Source organism: Neoarius graeffei, chromosome 11 (assembly GCF_027579695.1).
Source record: "Neoarius graeffei isolate fNeoGra1 chromosome 11, fNeoGra1.pri, whole genome shotgun sequence".
NCBI classification, from domain to species: Eukaryota; Metazoa; Chordata; class Actinopteri; order Siluriformes; family Ariidae; genus Neoarius; species Neoarius graeffei.
In genome coordinates, this window is record NC_083579.1 from 65,943,362 (window position 1) to 65,966,000 (window position 22,639).

Below are 22,639 nucleotides of genomic sequence, written 5' to 3' on the forward strand. Positions count from 1 at the left end.
TTTTGTCTTTGTTTTATTTTCAATAAAATATAGAGTTTCCATGATTTGCAACTCATCACATTCTGTTTTTATTTATATTTTACAGATCATCCCAACTTTTTTTGGAAATGGGGTTGTCAATAAATGAAAAAAAAAAAAAATCTGTGAAAACACTATCTTGACCTAATGTCTCTATCCCTGTAGCTAGTCTCCGGTCTGATGAGTTACCTTCACCAAAATAATTCATATAAATGCATGCAATTGAATAAGCAGACACCAAGCTGGTTCATAGCCAGTTTTTTTCCCCCCCTTGTATGCGTACTGGCTCTACTCAGTTCTCAGTCTGCTAAAATACTTAGCCGGGTCTGCATCTGGACCGTAAAATCTCACAAAAGTTATAAAAAGCATTACAGATGTAATGACAACATGCTTTATGAGCTGTAATCATTAAATTAGTATCCTGTTACCAATGTTCAGACTTCCACTATGGTTACTAGCATAGTTCTGATGCATCACATAAAGTCTTACATCCCGCATCAGTGGTTAAAAGACACAATAATTTATTTTACCCACTCAGGATTTCTTAAGCGGGTGCTGTGACCCATGAAGCAGGCCTGTGGCACTCTTATAGGGCATGAGTGTCTTCCATGGCAAGAGAACGGATTCCACTTCAACGACAGGTTAATAGATGCATTCAAACATACACTGGAACGCAATGTCATGTATAAACATAAGGTCACTGCACTGTAAAAAAAAATTAGTCAAGCCAACTTAAAAATGGAACGCAACCTGCTGCCAAAGGATTTTGAGTAAACTCAACTCCGGGCCAAATAGTTGTGCTGACTTGCTCTTTTAAGTCGACACAGATGAGTATTCTATGTTGACCTTACTTTATTTAGCAAGTTCAGTGGATTCAAATTGTGATGTTGAAATCAGGGCTTTGAACCGGTTCAAGGAACGAAAACGAAAACCGGGAACTTTTTCTATTTCACATGGAACAGAAACGAAACCAGAAACTTTATTATTTTTTATGTTCCGGAACAGAAACGCTTATTAAAAATAATGGTAACCGGTTAATACTGGTTTTTATTTCGTTCCTCAAAGTTTCCGTAGCCTACAAATAAAGTCATTCTTCTCCTGCGCAAGTTTCTATAACCCGCTGGGGTTCACTTCCTGTGTGACGTTCGCTGACTGAATGGAGAGAGCGGGAGGGTGGACTACTATCACGTCTCCACATCTTAAATAAGAGGTAAATATTGCAGTCTATCGTTATTCAAAAACGTCAATTTCAAACACGATATCAATATATTTGTCCACGTTAATGAGAGGCTCGCGAACATTAAATGACGTTAACCTCTGTTAGCCTATCAATGCATAGGGCCTGACTAGCCTTTGGTAACACACTAAACGAATTATCTTTCATTTTTGGCACTTTTTCTGTTTGTGTAGATGGGAAGACATACTGAGAATCCAAATCGCCAACATTTGAAATAATAATTGTTTTGAATTATTTCTTGTCTTATTTAATGAAGGTTGTAATAGAATTAGCCTACATTTGGCTTAAGCTGGACGAGACAGAGACATAATTTTATAGCCATTTGTTAAACAGCTGACAGGGAACGTAATTAACCGTTCCAGGAACGAAATTTTTTTGTTCTAACCGGTTCGGGAACGTCTATTTAATGGTGGAACCCAAAACCGGAAACGTTAAAATTCCGTTTCTGTTCGGAACGAACCAATAGGAAAAAAATTCTGGTTCAAAGCCCTGGTTGAAATAAATTGAAATAATCATTCCAATTAACTTGGAAAAGCAAGTTGGCACAAAAAACATTAAGTTATCCTAAATTATTCTTTTTAAGATTTTTTTTGGGCTTTTTCCACCTTTATTGGATAGGGCAGTGTAGAGACAGGAAATGAGCGGGAGAGAGAGATGGGGAGGGATCAGGAAATGACCTCGGGTTGGTGCCTTATCCACCTGATGCACGACACACAGATAGAGAGAGAGATATAGTACGTGTAAGTACGGGACAAATGTAAGTACAGGACAAATGTGTTGCAGTAGTACACATTATGCAGGTGTTTCATGGCAAGTCAAATGTTCGCCTTAGCTCCACTACCCAAAATAATAGCTGTCTTGCTAACGTTAAACACACCTACATAATGTGTACTACTGCAACACATACAACACATTTGTCCCGTACTTACACTTTGTTGAATTAATTCAATATCATAGTCGCCACTGAAGTCCACTCGATCCTTGTTTACCGTCAATGGATCGGTCACTCGTCAAACAGTCCGCCAGAATCCGAGTACGAAATGGCCGCAATAGCCTCCGGGGGAATCGCTGAGTGTAGCTGTCAGTCAAACACAAGTTAGCCAATGGGAATGCAGTCCTGGACAGCCCACCCACACGTGAAGTTTGTGCCAAAACTGCAAGCAAAAAGTCAGGGAGCGCAAACGAGAAAGCTGGAATCGCAACCAAAATAAATTACGTCAAACAAAACTGAGAAAGACGCGGAACAAAAATAAAAGGTTTCTGAAGAGTAATAGACTGATATTTTGCACGATTACACGAATAATTTGTTTGCCAGTCTAAAAAAAATTGACTTTTTTTTTGTATTTTGATTTGTCGTTTTTGTTTGACATTTCAAAAGTATTGTATGAACATTTTGGCACAAAATCGATTCCATAAAGGAAAGGCGTCTCAACTATTTTTTTTTTTTTAGTTACTTGAACAATTAGAAGGGAAATTGGTTCATTGAACTTAGAATCCTTTTTTCACTCAACAATTTTGCAAGTTACATTTTTTACAGTGTGCCGGTGAAAATGTCTATGAAGCTTTTCAGTCATTCAGGTCACTGAAATGTCGAATAGTATAAAGTCAAGGTGACTCAACTTGTAAGAAAGTTTACCATTTGCACGGAACGAGTGGCGAAAATCTTGACTTACTGACTTCTAAAGAAAACGAATAAACATAAAACCAGTGCCATGTAATGATGCTGTTATGATCATGGTGCCACTGTTCCCCTGATATGATACCAGTGGAGACTCTGTTTACATGTTCAGTACGTGTTCAGTAAAATCTGTGTCTGTCAAAAATCACATACCCTATATACCATATACTTTAATAGGAACTCCTGTACACTTACCCATTCGTTCAATTTTCCAAATCAGCCAATCATGTGACAGCAAAGCAATGCATAAAATCATGCAGAAAGCAGTCAGGAGTTTCGGTTAATATTCATAACAAGCATCAACAAACAAACTAAGGCTCTTGATTTGTATTTGCACAATTTCCACATAACTGGCTTATCGTGAATTTGCACGTATGAGCACGTACATAGATGTTCCTATTAAAGTAGGCATATTAGATCCTCGCTGGCCATGCTGTGAAAATTCTGCATGCAGACGCTCATCTAAGTTTCCAAACCTGTCATTGCTTCACTCTTGAATATTTTCTATCATGAATACTATCATAAAAAAAAAAAGCGTATAATCTCTGCTTTCCAATGAAATGTATCTGGTTAAGATCTGTTCAGTACTTTGGGAGGAACGGCAGGTTGAAGTTGGTACAACAGAGTTCACTCTCTGCTCGCAGGACGTCGGGAAACTCCCGGTGCTTTCTGAGTCACAGGAAATCGCTCAGGCTGTCTCTCTCTCTCTTCTGATCAGTTTCTGACTGGATTACTCGTGAATATCAATCAGGTAACTTTTATAGGGACGTTCTCTCGCTCTCACTGTTTCTGATGAATTATTCGGCAAAATTTTCCGTCTGCTAGTTTTGATGTTATGAGTCACGGGAGACTTTGAAGTCAGTTTTCATAGCTTTACCTACTTATTTTTTCAAATCAAACCGATTCATGTAAACTAATAACTATTTTAGAATATAACTGGAGCTGTTTTGATGAAAAACACTGAGATCTTAGTGGTCGGAATGAGATTTTTTTTTAAAACCGGAAGTTGGAAATGCAAGTGTCAATTTCAGTTCAATGAATGTGAATTGTTTATTGGATGTGGATCAGACAGGTTTTTTGAGGTTCGCCTTGAAAGTTGTGAATATTATCATTTATATTCTTTAATATAAACACTACTAGGCCCTACTTTTGAGACATACAAAGGCCTTCAGAGCACAAAGAGGGGATTAGAAATAATCTTTTATTACTTTTTATTGAGTGTACCAATTTAATGGTTTACCCGATTAGCACAATTAATACTAATTTGCAAAATTTGTTTTAACTAATTTTCTAAACTTTGTATTCAGTATACAACCATCTATGTGCCTGCCAATTTCTATGTAAATATCTTGAAAAATAGAAAAGTTATGTAGAAAAAACATTTGATCTCATTGGTTAATGAGGCCCGTTTTGGACCATGTGATCCGAATACAGAATATTACGGCAGGTTTCTAAAAATTAAGCCGTTTTTTCAATCTTTGATTTGTAATATCTCAAGAACGGATCAACGTATTTTAAATCTGTAAAAAGTATGTTGTTCTGCATTCAATTCTGAATTCAATGAGAGCAGTTTCAAGCAATTTGGACTGAATTAGAATTTTCACTTGATATGCGTCATTAAAGTAGCCAGTGAATGCATGCCTTCCAGCTTTACACAGCTTGTTACATAATAACACCTCAATCACATACAGTTCCAGTCAAAAGTTTGGACGCCCCTACTCATCCATAGGTTTTTCTGTATTGTGACTATTTTCTACATTGTCGAACAATCCTGAAGACACATGAAAACTATGACATAACATCTGGAATATAGATGGAGTTTTGTGATAAACAATAAAGCGTTCAAAAGATAAATTATTTTTCATATTTTCGATTCTTCAAAGTACCTTGATGACGCTTTGCACATTATCGGCATTATCTTAACCAACTTCATGAGGTAGTCACCTGGAATACTTTTCAATTAACAGGTGCCTCGTCAAAAGTTAATTAGAGCAATTTCTTCCCTTCTTAATGCGTTTGAGATCAAACTCTAAATAATGAATAATAAAAATACAGTAAACAGCCTGATTCCACAACTGTAGTAATCCATATTATGTCAAGAACCGCTCAACTAAGTAAAGAGAAATGACACCCATCATTACTTTAAGACTTGAAATGCCTTTTAATTAATAAAAATAAAGAAAAAACACCAAATTAGAAGAGTTGTCCAAACTTTTGACTGGTACTGGTCGTCGGTGGGGGGGCGACAAAAAACTGTATTATGTGGTTTACACACTGAGACAAGTCTGTTCTTATTTCGAGTCATCATCTGTGACCATGATTTTGTTTCCTACAATAATAAGTAACAGCGAGGCCTAAAAGTGACAGTAAAATCTCAGCTTTCACTTACAATCAAAACATTAATTGATTATATTCCCTTTGAAACAACAAGTGTGCCAAAGTGATGAATGTCATTGCCAATTTTTTTTTTTCCTCTTCGGGAACACTAGAGCACTTTTGGGATTTGGGAAAACATTTATTCTAAAGAAACATCCTGGATTTCTCTTTAATGGAAGTGGATGAAAGGTACAAACAAAATGGTGGTTATTTTAACATCAGACATAACATTGTATAACTGTACAATGTACGTTTAAATGTATTTTAATGGTATTCAATGCATGCTTGGTTTATTGTGACAATTTGCCTCCTACTTATAAAATAGCACTTGATTCAGCACATCAAGGCTTTATATATATATATATATATATATATATATATATATATATATATTAGGGCTGTAACGATACACCCAACTCAGGATTCGATTCGTATCGCGATTTTTGACCCACGATTCGATACGCCCACGATTTTTTTTAAATGTTTTTTTAAAGTAGTAAATTTGACTTAACATTTACTTACTTACATTAACTATGTAATAACAAATAATTCAGACCACTGCAGAGAATGAGTAATATGTATGCAAAAATGAACAAATGTATATCCAAAGATTGTTTTATTTCTCAAAATAATACTGTTGAGCCGGAAGTTCTGTTTTTTCGGTTCTGAAAAAGTCATTTTTCCAAATCGTGTAAATCCGTTAAGATTTTTTTTTTTGGGGGGGGGGGGGGGTGGCTCTCTCACTGTCTCACTCTCATAGGGCCAATGATTTTCTGTGATCGCGGAAAACAGATGGAAATTACGGAATTTTTATGGTGAAACATTGCTCGCGTGTCAAAATGTAACTGCCGCAGAAGGCTTCCGCCCAAGCAGACATGCTTTCCGGTCAAGTGATTGTGATTGGCTTGTGGCACACCTAGCCAGCCAATGAGCTGCTTGTTTACAGATTCGCTCCCTGCGTCGCAACCAGAATGGCGACCGCTTAAAAGAAATGAATGCTCTGCCAGTGGCGAGTGTGGACGTTGCGTGACTCGCAGAAGATTGTCGCAGGTCGGCGAAAAAACAACTTACTAATAGATATAAAAAATAAAAGTAATTTAAGTAAGTTTAAAATGTAATTTAAATAAAAAGTAAAGTATTCATAAATTGAAGTTTGGAAGCGCCTCTGTTTTTGGGCTGAGGAGAAGTTTGAAAGGGTGTACCGCGATTCTGCCTTCTTGTATCGCGATACGGATCGTGGCTCTGCGTATCGCGATTTCGATTCGCGTATCGTTACAGCCCTAATATATATATATTAGGGCTGTAATGATATGCGAATCGAAATCATGCGTAGTATATATATATATATATATATATATATATATATATATATATACACACACACACACACACATAGTATATATATATATATTGTGCACCAACAGTTAGTGCACACAACTTAATGCAACCCCATTACTAAAGTGAGGTCATGAATTTAAGTCCATAGTTACGCCTGTGAGCCGAATACTGATGTGTCTGGAATGATCTGTAACTCCGCTATGAATGTGCCTCAATGTGACTAAGGAGCAGTTTATACAGTCCTGTGCAGAAGTCTTAGGCACATGTAAAGAAATGCCGCAGACAAAAAAAAAATGAAATGAAATGTTTCAACGTTAAAAAAAATACTATAAACAGTAATCAGTAAGCCATAATAAATTAAACAAAGTCAATATTTGGTGTGAGACGACCCTTCGCTTTAAAAAAAAAAAGGTACCCTGTGGGTACATGTGGCTACTGCTTATAAATAAATTGTTTTCTGATCCCATGTCCATACAGTACATACACACGTTATCAGTTCTACTCGACTCATCTCTTGCAAGCATCACCAAACTGCGAGTAGCATCAGGGCTCGGAGTATTTTGGTTACCAATTTTGTTTACTGTGTTTTGTTCAAAATGCAGTGCTGTGAAATACATCTGTTTTCAAAATGGTAAGAAAGCACATGTTCATGAATTGTCTTCGAAGCATTATTTAGTACTAATGAGCACATTCTGTTTCACAAGTGTAGTGTAAAGACTCTAAAATAAAAAATAAAATAAAAAAATTAAAGCGAATAGGAGAGGTTTGACATCGGCTTTTCAATATATCTGCCAAAAAGCTCAGAAAAAACTTACAAAACCTTTCAGTTGACCTTTCAGAAGGACCAAACAAAAGCTGCGATAATCAAAAGGTCAATTTTCTTAAAATAAACACCACTGACTTGATATCGAATCCGTAGCCTTGGCGAACCACGAAGTGAATTTCATTTATCTTTTTATCTGCTGATTATCTTCTGATACTACTAAGTAATAACGAGGTTTCTCTTATTTCGTTTCTGGTTCTGATTGGTTCCGAAGTTGACCAAGAAGTAGAACGGGTAATCGAACTTGATCAGGATAAGTGCTGATTGGTTATGAAGTTTCGCTATTGTTACACTCATTCTTACAACACGATGACATAATGGCTACCGCCTCGCTTCGCTTCGATGAGGCAGTAGCCACAAAAATCACCGTCTCGGGTCCAGTGAGTGCTGTTTTATGCGGAAATGAGCTGTAGGTTTTACTGAGCGTCTTGCAGAACCAGCCACAGTTCTTCTGGACACTTTGTCACACTCACTTCTTCATTTTGCCCCAAAACCCAGTAACCTTCATTATGTTTTCTTTTTTCATCTGAAAAGTGCTCTCTTATGTAATATGCTGCTCGGATACACGCTTTTTTCCTGAAACATTTAATTTTGTGCCGGAAAATGAACAAACGTTTGGAAATCTAAAATGTTTCTGTACTGACTGGATAATGTAGAAGCCATAAAATAGAAATCTATAACAAAGTTTGTACGGAAAAAAAAAAATAGGGTGCCTAAGACTTTTGCACAGTACTGTATATTGATTAATTTATGTGCAACACAATGTGAAAGAAAAACGTGTTCTTATTTGAAAAGTATGTACTATCCTAATTTGGCTGAATATCTCATCACATCTCATCATCTCTAGCCGCTTTATCCTTCTACAGGGTCGCAGGCAAGCTGGAGCCTATCCCAGCTGACTATGGGCGAAAGGCGGGGTACACCCTGGACAAGTCGCCAGATCATCACAGGGCTGACACATAGACACAGACAACCATTCACACTCACATTCACACCTACGCTCAATTTAGAGTCACCAGTTAACCTAACCTGCATGTCTTTGGACTGTGGGGGAAACCGGAGCACCCGGAGGAAACCCATGCGGACACGGGGAGAACATGCAAACTCCACACAGAAAGGCCCTCGCCAGCCCCGGGGCTCGAACCCAGGACCTTCTTGCTGTGAGGCGACAGCGCTTGGCTGAATATGCGTATGTCATATTAAAATCACAATTTTTAATATGCTGGATGAAGCGAGTATGCTTACCTGCAGCGAGCTCAGTGGCTAACTTATTGCTGTCCTTGTAGAAGACTCTGGTGCATAAAGGAGACAGAGCCTGTTCCATCTGCTCTAGAGCTTGCTGGAAGGAGGTGCTCACTGCCCCCAGGATGCCCTCTGTGCCCATGCGCTCTGGTGTTGTGCATGACTCATGCAGGGACACGCTCAGGGACAGAGTGGCGTAATGGCGGATACTGGACTGCAGCACCTGCCAGTGGATAGTACCTCCTGGGATCTCAGAGGTCATCTGGCGGGAAGTCCTCTCTGCAGGTACGTCCTGCACAGCAATGACATGAAGTTCCACTGCTGCTCCTCTGGGCAATGAGGGCATCACTGAAACAACCAGAGGGGGGCAGTGAATCTCCTCCTCGACTCCATCGCATGCCTCCTGCAACACAACATACACAAAGTAACTGAACTGCGTGTGTATAAACTCAATAAAAGGTTGGCTTAAAGATAATCATAAAAATAGTACAGTGGTGCTTGAAAGTTTGTGAACCCTTTAGAATTTTCTATATTTCTGCATAAATATGACCAAAAACAACATCAGATTTTCACACAAGTCCTAAAAGTAGATAAAGAGAACCCAGTTAAACAAATGAGACAAAAATATTATACTTGGTCATTTATTTATTGAGGAAAATGATCCAATATTACATATCTGTGAGTGGCAAAAGTATGTGAACCTCTAGGATTAGCAGTTAATTTAAAGGTGAAATTAGAGTCCGGTGTTTTCAATCAATGGGATGACAATCAGGTGTGAGTGGGCACCCTGTTTTATTTAAAGAACAGGGATCTATCAAAGTCTGATCTTCACAACACATGTTTGTGGAAGTGTATCATGGCACAAGCAAAGGAGATTTCTGAGGACCTCAGAAAAAGCATTGTTGATGCTCATCAGGCTGGAAAAGGTTACAAAACCATCTCTAAAGAGTCTGGACTCCACCAATCCACAGTCAGACAGATTGTGTACAAATGGAGGAAATTCAAGACCATTGTTCATTTATTTATTGAGGAAAATGATCCGATATTACATATCTGTGAGTGGCAAAAGTATGTGAACCTTTGCTTTCAGTATCTGGTGTGACCCCCTTGTGCAGCAATAACTGCAACTAAACATTTCCGGTAACTGTTGATCAGTCCTGCACACCGGCTGGGAGGAATTTTAGCCCGTTCCTCCATACAGAACAGCTTCAACTCTGGGATGTTGGTGGGTTTCCTCACATGAACTGCTCGCTTCAGGTCCTTCCACAACATTTCGATTGGATTAAGGTCAGGACTTTGACTTGGCCATTCCAAAACATTAACTTTATTCTTCTTTAACCATTCTTTGGTAGAATGACTTGTGTGCTTAGGGTAGTTGTCTTGCTGCATGACCCACCTTCTCTTGAGATTCAGTTCATGGACAGATGTCCTGACATTTTCCTTTAGAATTCGCTGGTATAATTCAGAATTCATTGTTCCATCAATGATGGCAAGTCGTCCTGGCCCAGATGCAGCAAAACAGGCCCAAACCATGATACTACCACCACCATGTTTCACAGATGGGATAAGGTTCTTATGCTGGAATGCAGTGTTTCCCTTTCTCCAAACATAACGCTTCTCATTTAAACCAAAAACTTCTATTTTGGTCTCATCCATCCACAAAACATTTTTCCAATAGTCTTCTGGCTTGTCCACATGATCTTTAGCAAACTGCAGATGAGCAGCAATGTTCTTTTTGGAGAGCAGTGGCTTTCTCCTTGCAACCCTGCTATGCACACCATTGTTGTTCAGTGTTCTCCTGATGGTGGACTCATGAATATTAACATTAGCCAATGTGAGAGAGGCCTTCAGTTGCTTAGAAGTTACCCTGGGGTCCTTTGTGACCTCGCCGACTATTACACGCCTTGCTCTTGGAGTGATCTTTGCTGTTCGACCACTCCTGGGGAGGGTAACAATGGTCTTGAATTTCCTCCATTTGTACACAATCTGTCTGACTGTGGATTGGTGGAGTCCAAACTCTTTAGAGATGGTTTTGTAACCTTTTCCAGCCTGATGAGCATCAACAACACTTTTTCTGAGGACCTCAGAAATCTCCTTTGTTCGTGCCATGATACACTTCCACAAACATGTGTTGTGAAGATCAGACTTTGATAGATCCCTGTTCTTTAAATAAAACAGGGTGCCCACTCGCACCTGATTGACTCTAATTTCACGTTCAAATTAATTTGCCACTCACAGGTATGTAATATTGGATCATTTCCCTCAATAAATAAATGACCAAGTATAATATTTTTGTCTCATTCGTTTAAGTGGGTTCTCTTTATCTACTTTTAGGACTTGTGTGAAAATCTGATGATGTTTTAGGTCATATTTATGCAGAAATATAGAAAATTCCAAAGGATTCACAAACTTTCAAGCACCACTGTACGTCAAATCATACCAGGGTGATGCTGCCTGTTTTCTTAACATTAAGCATCCACACAAAAATCTTCTCCCGTGGGACCATAAAAAAAAAAAAAATCTCGACATGCATGGGCCCTTTTACACCACCTCACCATACTCATACCTCTATTAGAAACCTGCCATGATGGCTTTAAATGTTGTAATCTGTAGAGTTAAAATCTCCTTTCTCTCGTCTGGGTACAGGCCATTATCGCCTCCGAAACATCTTCTGCCTGCGTGCGCTACAATGTACCGCTCAAATAACACTGCGGCAGCCTCATCTGCTAATGGGCGAGAAATGAGCGTTTTATAAAACAGTCATTTCGTCTGGAGTCGATAGGGCAAAAACACTTAACCCCCTTTTCAATTTGCTGGATCAATTTTCATCCACTTACACCCCACTCTGTGAGTGCAGAATAATGACGGGTTACATACACTTTATTTTGAAATTCACTCAAAAACCTGAGAGAAAAGTCTTTGACAGGAGCGAGAGCAGTGTTTTGTGACCATTTCAGATGCCCCCTCCCCCCCACCAATATGATCCAATCCGCCGTCTGCATGAATGCAGCACTTATCTCGAGATTAAACTTTAGCAAAGGCCTAATTGTGTATCGGCAGCAAATCAACAACAAATCACTCTGAGGGCACGACAACAAATAAAACACAGAAGTGAAGTGTGCAAGTATGTGTGAGTGTGTTCACATGTGTGTGTGCGTGTGCGTGATAGAGTGACTGATGCCCCTTTTCCACCAAAGCAGTTCCAGGGCTGGTTCGGGGCCAGTGCTTAGTTTGGAACCGGGTTTTCTGTTTCCACTGACAAAGAACTGGCTCTGGGGCCAGAAAAACCGGTTCCAGGCTAGCACCAACTCTCTGCTGGGCCAGAGGAAAGAACCGCTTACGTCAGCGGGGGGGGCGGAGTTGTTAAGACCAACAACAATAACAAGACCGTGAAAGATCGCCATTTTTAAGCGACGAGAAGCAGCAGCTGTACAAACGCAAAGTCATCCATTATTATTATTGTTGTTGTTGCTGCCGCTGCTGCTTCCGTGTTGTTTTTGCTTCGATATTCGCGCCAAGGTTTATGCCAATGTAGCGACGTAACACGTATACAGCGACGTAATGACGTGTCTCCTCTTAGCACCGCGAGCGATGGAAAAGCAACCTGGTTCTCAGCTGGCTCGCGAGTTGAACGAGTTGTGAACCAGCACCAGCACTCGCTCCGAACCAGCCCTGGAACTGATTTGGTGGAAAAGGGGTATGATTGAGGTGCTTTGGCTAATTTTGATGACGTGCTGGTGTATATGTATTGCTTGTGCCTTTGACAAATGTTAGGTGAGCACTTTCCGTGACTGGCTGGCGGGGCCGAGCTCAGCGCTTGTCAATAGTCGTTGAGTGGAGACGGAAGAGCTGAGGGTGGAGAGAGGCATTAGATGTTGGAGTGAGGCCTTGTTCACCCAGGCTTAAAGGCCAGCCCTCAGGCCCTCACTATGCATCCTCCACCAGCTACGCCCTCACAGGTCACTACCTTCGAAACTTTCAGACTCGGACTTGTCTCAGGCTGTTAAATCATTCCTCCCTTGTTCCCTTGCCTCTATTTTATTTTATTTTATTATTTTTCCTCTCCACCTCTCTGTTAGACAGGAGCACGGCTCCTCTTTTTTTTTAAACACCACACGTGAAAGCGCTTGGCTGTCTCACACTTGTGCTTGATGAGAAAACATTTATTAGATTAATCCGATAAAATAAAAAAGGTGACAAAACTGATATACGGCATGTCTGAGAGCTCAGGGACGACCTGAACGCAGGCGTCCCTTTAATGCACTCTGTCTATTAGTTCATTACAGCTTTCCTCTCACGCTTGTTTACTCTCTCTGGATTTCTTTCTAGCATGCACGGTCGTTTTCAGGACAATGTGATCAGAGTGACCCCTTTTACGTTTGTGTTTGTTTTTCCCCCATTGCTTCTTCCTGTATATGTTCTCTCCTGCTCTCTTTGCTCCTAGAGCGTGAAGTGTGTTTGAAACTGCGTGGAGGAGGGAGAGGCGTGCGAGTGGAACAATAAACACCATCATAAGGAATTGGTGTAAAGCCGTTGAACAGCAGGGAGCTGATGGGGGCTGGATGCTTAGGCAGTTCCCCTACATTTCCTGCCCAGCGGGAGGCCTTCGTTGAGTGGACTCAGTAGCTACAGTTTGTATAATATGCTCACTCGGCGCTGGTCACTTGCTTAAAACTGAGCTGCTGTCTCAGTAGTGAATAAGCCTTGAAGAAAAGGCCACGAAAACAATTCCAAGTAGTAGTGGGGGGGGGGAAGAGAAGCCAATACAAAAGCTATAATTACGCCGTCTGTTCAATTTGCATTTTAAAAATTTTCTGGTCATGCCTTTAAATCCATAAATTAAATTTAGAGTTCTAGCAAAGCTGAAGTCTTCCACATCTACAAGTTCAGTTCATATCACATCACATCACATAATAACATTAATCTGTAGATCATATTCACGTACAAACCTCAGCGCCGCGTTCCATAAATATTATTTCTCTCACACACACACACACACACACACACACACACACACACACACACACACACACACACACATCAACTTCACTATGCTCCCAATTAACCCTGTGAGCTTCCTCCTCCATCTGATTAAAGAAATTATGAACGCAGTGCAACTACACGGCTGTCCGTGGTGAAGTGAAGAAAAGAGAACGTCGTCATGTTTCTATTAAAGACTCTTCCACTTGGCTCACTAAGAGCACAGTAAACTGCACTAGGAGGTGAATGTCAAATATTCTGCGTTGAATCCTGGCAAAAAAAAATAGACTTGATAGGGTCACGTGAGCGCACTGAATTTATAACAGAAGTAAAACATCTCCTTCATGCTTATCCATCCAAACAAACCAGACAGGACACCTGGTATGTAAACAACTGCTAGTGATCAATCCAAACCAGTCACAGCGCAGTAATGACTGGTTGTGCCTGAATGATGGTATTGGGCGGGAAAAAAAAAACCCTGAACATTAGAAAAAGGTGTGATTTCAGTGTCTAACTGTGTCATTACTGAAGCATGTCTTTAAAAAAAAAGGTCAGAATGAAAACGTGGAAAAATTGTTGCAAAGCTCTTGTGATAGACACATTTTTGTTAGTGTAATGTATGACTGGATGAAACACTGACTGATAAATAAATTCATTCTGTCTGAAATCACATTGGTTAATGAGTGTAAATAAAAGCTTATTGCTTACAAAATGCATTACATTACATTATATTAATGCTATTTAGCCATTCCTGCTTGTCCAGGGAATTGAACCAACAACCTTTTGGTCCCAAGGCTGCTTCTCTAACCATTAGGCCATATTCTTGGGTTTCAGTCACGTGACTTTCCAGCTGGTGGTCTAACAAACTAAGGCCCTGTCCACACGGCAACGGATTCAGGTGAATCTGATAAAATTGTTTATCGTTTCGGCCTGGCGTCCACATGGCACCGGCGTTTTGGGTGCCCCAAAACAAAATCTTTTGAGAACGGGTTCCAGAGTGGAAAGATCTGGCAACGGCGCCGTTGCGAAGTCATCTGGATGAGTAGAACGGATTTGTTTACGATGACGTCACAACCACATGTGCTTCACGCCGGGTAGAAGTGTAACGAACTCGATGCGAGTTGTCAACAAATCCTATAACTTGGTTCATGAAACGCACTTACAAAATATTTTCACTGTGAATATTTATTGTGTAATGGTGCAAAGTGAGAGAGCGAAAGAGAGAGAGAGAGCAGAGTCAATCCTGCCAGCAAAAATAGGGAAAAAAAGGAGCGATCTCACCTCTTCAGATGTTGGTTTAAGTCCTACAATACATTCCTCAAAAAGGGCGTAGAAGAACAAATTAATCCATCAACGTGTAGCATTCAATTTATTCCGGACCATTAAAGACGCCGCCTTCCGCGTAGAATCATACGTCATCCTCGCTGCCATATTGGATGGGTCAAAGCGGAGAATAAAGATGCCTCATTCATGTGCTGCATTTAACTGTACCAACAGGTTTGCCGCCCAAAGGAGATCACATGGGATTACCTTTCACAGATGAGACTGGAAAAATACTTTTCATTGTATTTGGTCATTATAACGTAATTTTACGAACAGATTTTTCTGACTTTGTGGCTACTATGAAGTCTCGCGCATAATAGTTTATGCGCATGCGTCCTTACTTCTTCTATTGTTGTGGTGTCTCTGATGGGACCGTCTTACAGCACACCTAGAGGTGTGGCATGTGTATTGCATCATTTTCAGCAAGCGTTGCGTTGCCATATGTCCCTGATATTTTACTGATCCATTGCCCATGTGGACGCGATATTTTTTTTTTAAATCTCGTTGCCGTTGTCGTGTGGATGTAGCCTTAAAGGACAGCTACAGGACGAAGGTGGAGCAGAAGCTGAAGGAGAACAGCATAAGGGGAGGTGTGAAAACCATCACAGGCCACAATACAAAGACCAGAGTCGTTGAGGGGACAGTGGAGAGGGCGAATGAGTTGAATGACTTTTTCAATCGGTTCAACCAGCCCACATCCCCCCCACCCTCTCCCTCACTGCAGCCATCTCTCCTTCTTCCCTCAACACACCTCCCCCCAGTCATCACAGCAGCCCCCTCCTCCCCCACCTCAACACAGACTCCTCCATGCATTACTGCAGACCATGTCAGAGGTCAACTGAGGAAGCTTCACTCCAGGAAAGCAGCAGGCCCGGACAAGGTGTGTCCCCGACTACTGAAGACCTGTGCTGCTGAACTGGGTGAACCACTCCAACGCATCTTTAACCTTAGCCTGCAGCTGGGGAGAATGCCCACCCTCTGGAAGACATCATGTATCGTTCCAGTTCCCAAAAATAATCGGCCCAGCGAGCTGAACGACTTCTGACCGGTGGCACTCACTTCAAATCTGATGAAGACGTTGGAGCGGCTCTTCCTCAGCCTCCTCAGACCCCAGGTACAACATGCTCAGGACTGGCTGCAATTTGCGTACTGGGCAGGTGTCGGTGTGGAAGACGTCATCCTCTACCTGCTACACCGAGCCCACTCGCATCTGGATAAGGGAAATGGCACAGTGAGGATCCTCTTCTTGGACTTCTCGAGTGCCTTCAACACCATCCAGCCCCTTATGCTTCATGACAAACTGAACAGGATGCGAGTGGACCCCTGCCTGGTCACCTGGATCTCCAGCTACCTCACTGACAGGCCGCAGTACGTCAGGCTGAAGGACATCACGTCTGACACTGTGATTAGCAGCACTGGAGCACCCCAGGGCACGGTGCTGGCCCCTCTTCTCTTCACCCTGTACACCGCAGACTTCTGCTACAACTCAGAGCTGTGTCACATTCAGAAGTTTGCCATCATTGGGTGTATCAGTGACGACAAAGAGGAGGAGTATAGGAGGGACTGGTGAGGGACTTTGCTGTGTGGTGCAACAGGAACCATCTGCAGCTCAACATCTCGAAGACCAAGGAGCTGGTCATTGACTTTGGGAGGTCCAGACCAAGGTCACGACCAGTTCTGATCAAGGGAGTCGAGGTGGAGGCTGTGGCTTCCTACAAGTACCTCAGGCTGTGGCTGGACAGCAAGCTGGACTGGACTTGCAACACCAAACACTTATACAGGAAGGGACAGAGCAGGCTATACTTCCTTAGGAGGCTGCGGTCCTTTAACATCTGCAGGAAACTCCTGTGGATGTTCTATTAGTCTGTGGTCGCCAGTGTCCTGTTTTACACCGTGGTGTGCTGGGGGGGCAGCACATCCAAGAAGGACACATCCAGGCTGGACAAACTGATCAGGCAGGCCGGCTCTGTGGTCGACATGAAGCTGGACTCTCTGGTGACGGTGGCAGAGAAGAGGTCTATGGACAAACTATTGAACATCATGGACGATGCCAGTCACCCTCTGCACACCGTCATCAGCAATCAGAGGAGCCTGTTCAGTGACAGAATGATCCTTCCCAAGTGCAGGACGAACAGACTCAAAAACTCCTTTGTCCCTCATGCCATCAAACTGTACAACTCCTCTCTGGGGGGGAGGAGGGGTAACAGGAGGACAGAGGATGGGAAGGAGCAGTAGCCTAGCCTAACAATAAGCAATACCGGACAATGTGCAATATCTCTCCTACCCCCCCCTTCTCCCCACCTTTCCCCCCCTCCCTTCCCCATATCTTATTCTTTTTATATATTTGTATATGTAAATACTTAATTTATTTTAATTTATCTAGAAGTTTTCTCTATTTCTTTTCTCTGTTTATCTGTAATGATGCTGCTGGAATCTTAATTTCCCTGAGGGAACCCTCCCAAAGGGATCAATAAAGTTTTATCTAATCTAATCTAACAATGCTTTTTCTGAGGTCCTTAGAAATCTCCTTTGTTCGTGCCATGATGCACTTCCACAAACGTGTTGTGAAGATCAGACTTCGATAGATCCCTGTTCTTTAAATAAAACAGGGTGCCCGCTCACACCTGATTGTCATCCCATTGATTGAAAACACCTGACTCTAATTTCACCTTCAAATTAACTGCTAATCCTAGAGGTTCACATACTTTTGCCACTCACAGATATGTAAAATTGGCTCATTTTCCTCAATAAATAAATGACCAAGTATAATATTTTTGTCTCATTTGTTAAACTGGGTTCTCTTTATCTACTTTTAGGACTTGCGTGAAAATCTCATGATGTTTTAGGTCACATTTATGCAGAAATATAGAAAATTCTAAAGGGTTCACAAACTTTCAAGCACCACTGTCCTTTACTGCCAAATTTGAAAGAATTTCCAAAGCTAAAAGAATTCTCACTTTGATTATCAGCATCATCCACATCAGTCTCCGTCTCATCACCAATGACATCACTTAAACACAAACCTCACCTTCGTCTCTTCACTCAATTGATTACTGCTCACTGCTGACATCGGTAGAAAAATAATCGCTGATATATTCAGTCCTGTTCTGTTGACATTTTATTAGGGCATTTAAACATTTTAAAACTGTGTGGAAGTGCATTTCTCTGTTTTGAGGTTATCGACGTCTTTAGACAGACTGACTTGCACGCACATGTCGTATTGGTAAAATATATGTAGGTTTTCTTAAAGTAAAGTAGAGATGTCTTTGCTGCCAGAAAAAGTCAATTTTCAAGGTTTTTTTTTTTTTAAACTCAAAAAAAGTTTTCCAGAATAGCAATATTGATGGGTAAACTGCCACATATTTTTGTTTAACTTTCGCAAACTTTTACACACACCTCTCAGACGTCTAAGAGAACCCTTCACTGCTGGCAATGGAACAAACACTTTACCCACTGTATCTCAAGTGAACAGCACTGCAAACTGTCACGTCACGCCGTTTTGGCATTAATGATCATTTCCGTCCCAAGTGAATTGAATAGAGAATTGCTAAACAGTAGACAGGTGGCTGATTGAACATCTTGGATGGCTCACTTGATGTCCCCTTAACTCCCATACTGTCACTCCTCCATTACAGTCTGATGAGATGTGCTGTTTCCCCTCAGCACTCAGGCCTGTCATCGTTTCAAACTTGTGCGTCGAGGTCAGCATGGAGGCCAAGAGAGGGCTAATGTGGTGACAGTGCATCCTTTATTTAAAGCTCTCTCTTTCTCTCCTGCTCCCTTAGCTCCACTGGATTACTGGAGGAGGAGCAGCCGAGAGCGCGAGCCTGCAGCCTTTATTAGCCGTGTGGAGGTGGAGATTGCAGAGGGAGCAGGGGGGGAAGATAAGCTGCTCCGAGGTTTCAGCGACGATTCAAAACAGGGACTGGGGATTAGGCAGGCTCTAAGGAAGACATCTGTCTTGGAGCCAGGCTCTGTATTATCAAAGACGTCAGCGTTTCCCACAACATCAACTTTTCATGAGCGCTCATTCTGGTAAATATGGGCAACTTCTGCCTCCTGTCTCAGCCGGGTGGCACAGAGGGACGGCAAATTCCATCAGAGAGACGTACTCAACCATTTTTTCCAACAAGAAAGTGTGTGAAGGCTTAAACAATTCTGATTTAAGATATAATACGTGACTGCCAGTTTATTAGGCACACCTACGTCACTGTTTGAATATCCCGGCACACTGCCATGGCACGCTGAAAATGGCCCACTAATCAAATAACATCTGGGCAGTGGTGGACCTGTGGTGGTTGCTTATATGGTAGAAGTCAACTGAGTAGCAAATGATGGGCTACAGTCAATATTTACTGACAAAATGAGGTAAAAATACAGAGTTGTCCTTCCTGCGCTGTCACTTACACTTTAATCATGATCACAATTTTTTGTCTTCTCTGGGAAATAAATAAATATATGTTATTTACCAGCTGGGAGGTCCGTATCGTGAAATACAGTGACCGAGGTCTTGAAAGTACTGACCAAGGCCCTCTGGGCCGAGGTCAGTATTCAAGGCCGAGGTCACAGTATTTCACCATACGGACTGACCTTAAGCTGGTAAATAATATATTTATTTTTTTCTTTACCAAATTTTAACAGAGAACGAGAGCGCCCAAAAGGGAAAACCGAGCCGAGCCGCCATTTTGAATCCTCATTCACGGCTGTAATGCAAATTGCTTCCTCCTCGGTATACAAGTGCACTTCCATGGCAGGAAAAAAAACTACATTTTGCTGCCTATGTAGTCCCCTATTTATACAAATAGGAGTCATTCAGGATTCAGCCATGTTTTTGCTCAGCGTTGGCAACAGTTTTTAGCTTTCTCCTGAAATGTTTTCTTTTATTTCTTCTTCCTCAGGGTAGTAAAACTCGCTTTCGCTGTGAACACTGTCGTTATCGCTATCCATGCTGTAAAATTAATGCTGTTCTCCTGAGAAATGCTGGCAAAAACGTATAAGATTTTTGATAATCTTATAAATAAATCTTATAAAAAAAAAAGATAAATGTTGACAAAAAATGCTACTATGTTTGTCTGTTGTTGTGAACAAGTGAGTCGCCAGAGGTCCATAACCGGGGTCCGTAACTGGGGTCTGTATCGCAGGATTTGATGGAAACCGGACCGTGAAAAAAAAAAAATTATTCTATCTACATTCACTGGATATGAGCAGTTGCATGCTCTGATTGGCTACTCTACTACTAGGCTATTAGCTCATATACCGTGACTAGAGAAAAACAAAATGGCGGAGCGTGTTCATACTTGCCAACTTTTCAAAATTCTCATGAAGGAGAAAAGTGCGTGAACGACATTTTCAATTGGACGAGGGTATGATGCGCGGTTGAAATGATAAAAACAGTGGATCCCAATTAATTGCAAACCATTTGAAATTTATACAATTAAAGAGGTTTTGAATTGTTGATATTGTTCTATCAATTACTGTAGATTATGGGATTCATGTATCAGGCGTGAGAGAGCTCAGAGTGAAAAATCTGAAATAATACTCGTCTTGAATTTTAATATAATAACAATGCAAGGGAAGTCTTAAATCAGATTTTGAGCTGAAAAATCTCATGCCTGAATATTGTATACATACAGAGACCCACAGAAAATAACACAAGTGATGCTTGCGAAGAATGTTTATCATTTCTTAAAATAGTCACAGTGAATGAAAGTATTATTGGATTGCATCAAATGTGTTTTCCTTCTGTAAGCTCATGTAAAAATACAGAGAACTATAATATCATCTCATCTCATCTCATTATGTCTAGCCGCTTTATCCTGTTCTACAGGGTCGCAGGCAAGCTGGAGCCTATCCCAGCTGACTACGGGTGAAAGGCGGGGTACACCCTGGACAAGTCGCCAGGTCATCACAGGGCTGACACATAGACACAGACAACCATTCACACTCACATTCACACCTACGGTCAATTTAGAGTCACCAGTTAACCTAACCTGCATGTCTTTGGACTGTGGGGGAAACCGGAGCACCCGGAGGAAACCCACGTGGACACGGGGAGAACATGCAAACTCCACACAGAAAGGCCCTCGCCGACCACAGGGCTCGAACCTGGACCTTCTTGTTGTGAGGCGACAGTGCTAACCACTACACCACCGTGCCGCCCACTATAATATCATATATAAATTAAATAAATTTTAATACGATTTAACCAAAATAGTAACAACTCAATTAAATAAATACTGCACTGTCTTAGTACGACTAAAATGCATCTTGCTCACTAAACATTTTCCAATAGATTTTTTAAAAAGCACTAGAAATCCTATCAAAATATTATCAGAATGCATCAAAGGAATTTGCTCATTTGCAAACTTTGACTGAAAGTTTTCAAACAAAATTTTAAAACGGCACTATAAATACTACCATACTATCAAAATATACTCCGCAAAGAAATTCACTCGAATGCAAAATTTTAGTACGACCAAAATACACTCACTAGTGATCTTTCACTTAAAACCTCAAAACTCGATCAAAATCAATCACTTTCCAGATAATTCACTTAAAACTTTCACTTAAAACTTCTCATCTCATCTCATTATCTCTAGCCGCTTTATCCTTCTACAGGGTCGCAGGCAAGCTGGAGCCTATCCCAGCTGACTACGGGCGAAAGGCGGGGTACACCCTGGACAAGTCGCCAGGTCATCACAGGGCTGACACATAGACACAGACAACCATTCACACTCACATTCACACCTACGGTCAATTTAGAGTCACCAGTTAACCTAACCTGCATGTCTTTGGACTGTGGGGGAAACCGGAGCACCCGGAGGAAACCCACGCGGACACGGGGAGAACATGCAAACTCCACACAGAAAGGCCCTCGCCGGCCCCAGGGCTCGAACCCAGGACCTTCTTGCTGTGAGGCGACAGCGCTAACCACTACACCACCGTGCCACCCCCACTTAAAACTTTCAAACATAAATTCAAAATAGCACTAAGACACGACCACACTATTCAGATACACTCACCAAACAAATTCTCTGTCATGCAAAATTTCACGAAACACTTTAGAAGTTGTACAGTTTGTTTTGAAGATTAGTTTAATTTCACACTCAAATGCCCATTATATTCTGATTTAAGGTATCTTTACCTTAAAATGTGTAACTGGCTGGTCGAACATTTGCTTATCCATGGAAATTCATTCTCCCATGCAACCTGGTGTTTGCATTCATATTTTTGCCGTTTGGTATCGGGTTTAGTGGCCATGATGAATGACTGCTTGTAAAAAATGTCGGACAGCCTGGGTGAATCCTACATTACGGAAGTGACTGTCGTTCTGTTCGTTGATTGGTTAAAAATCAGTTGACGTTAGCAGTGTCTCATATACAATTCTGATTGGACATAATCGGGAGTATTTTTAATTTGGCGGTAGGGATTTCCCAAAACCGGGAGATTATCCAGTTTTTAACAAATACGATCGGGAGGCAGGAGACGGAGGCTAAAATCGGGAGTCAACCTACGACTAAAAATAAGTCCAGATAAAGGAAGCTGTATTTGTTATGCTACAGATGCTCGCTGCTGTGTTTAGATTCACCATGTGCCTCCGTCAGAGGTTTAGCACGGTGTGTTA

General features: G+C 41.3%; 1 protein-coding gene across 3 annotated transcripts in view; it reads right to left on the reverse strand.

Moving 5' to 3' along the window:
- dph6 (diphthamine biosynthesis 6) overlaps window positions 1–22,639 on the reverse strand; it is a 206,038-nt gene that overhangs the window by 18,146 nt on the left and 165,253 nt on the right. For all 3 annotated transcript variants that reach the window (XM_060934602.1, XM_060934603.1, XM_060934601.1), the window contains one exon: window positions 8,716–9,115. In XM_060934602.1, the coding sequence (XP_060790585.1) occupies window positions 8,716–9,115 (400 nt within the window). The remainder of the gene's footprint in view (window positions 1–8,715; window positions 9,116–22,639) is intronic.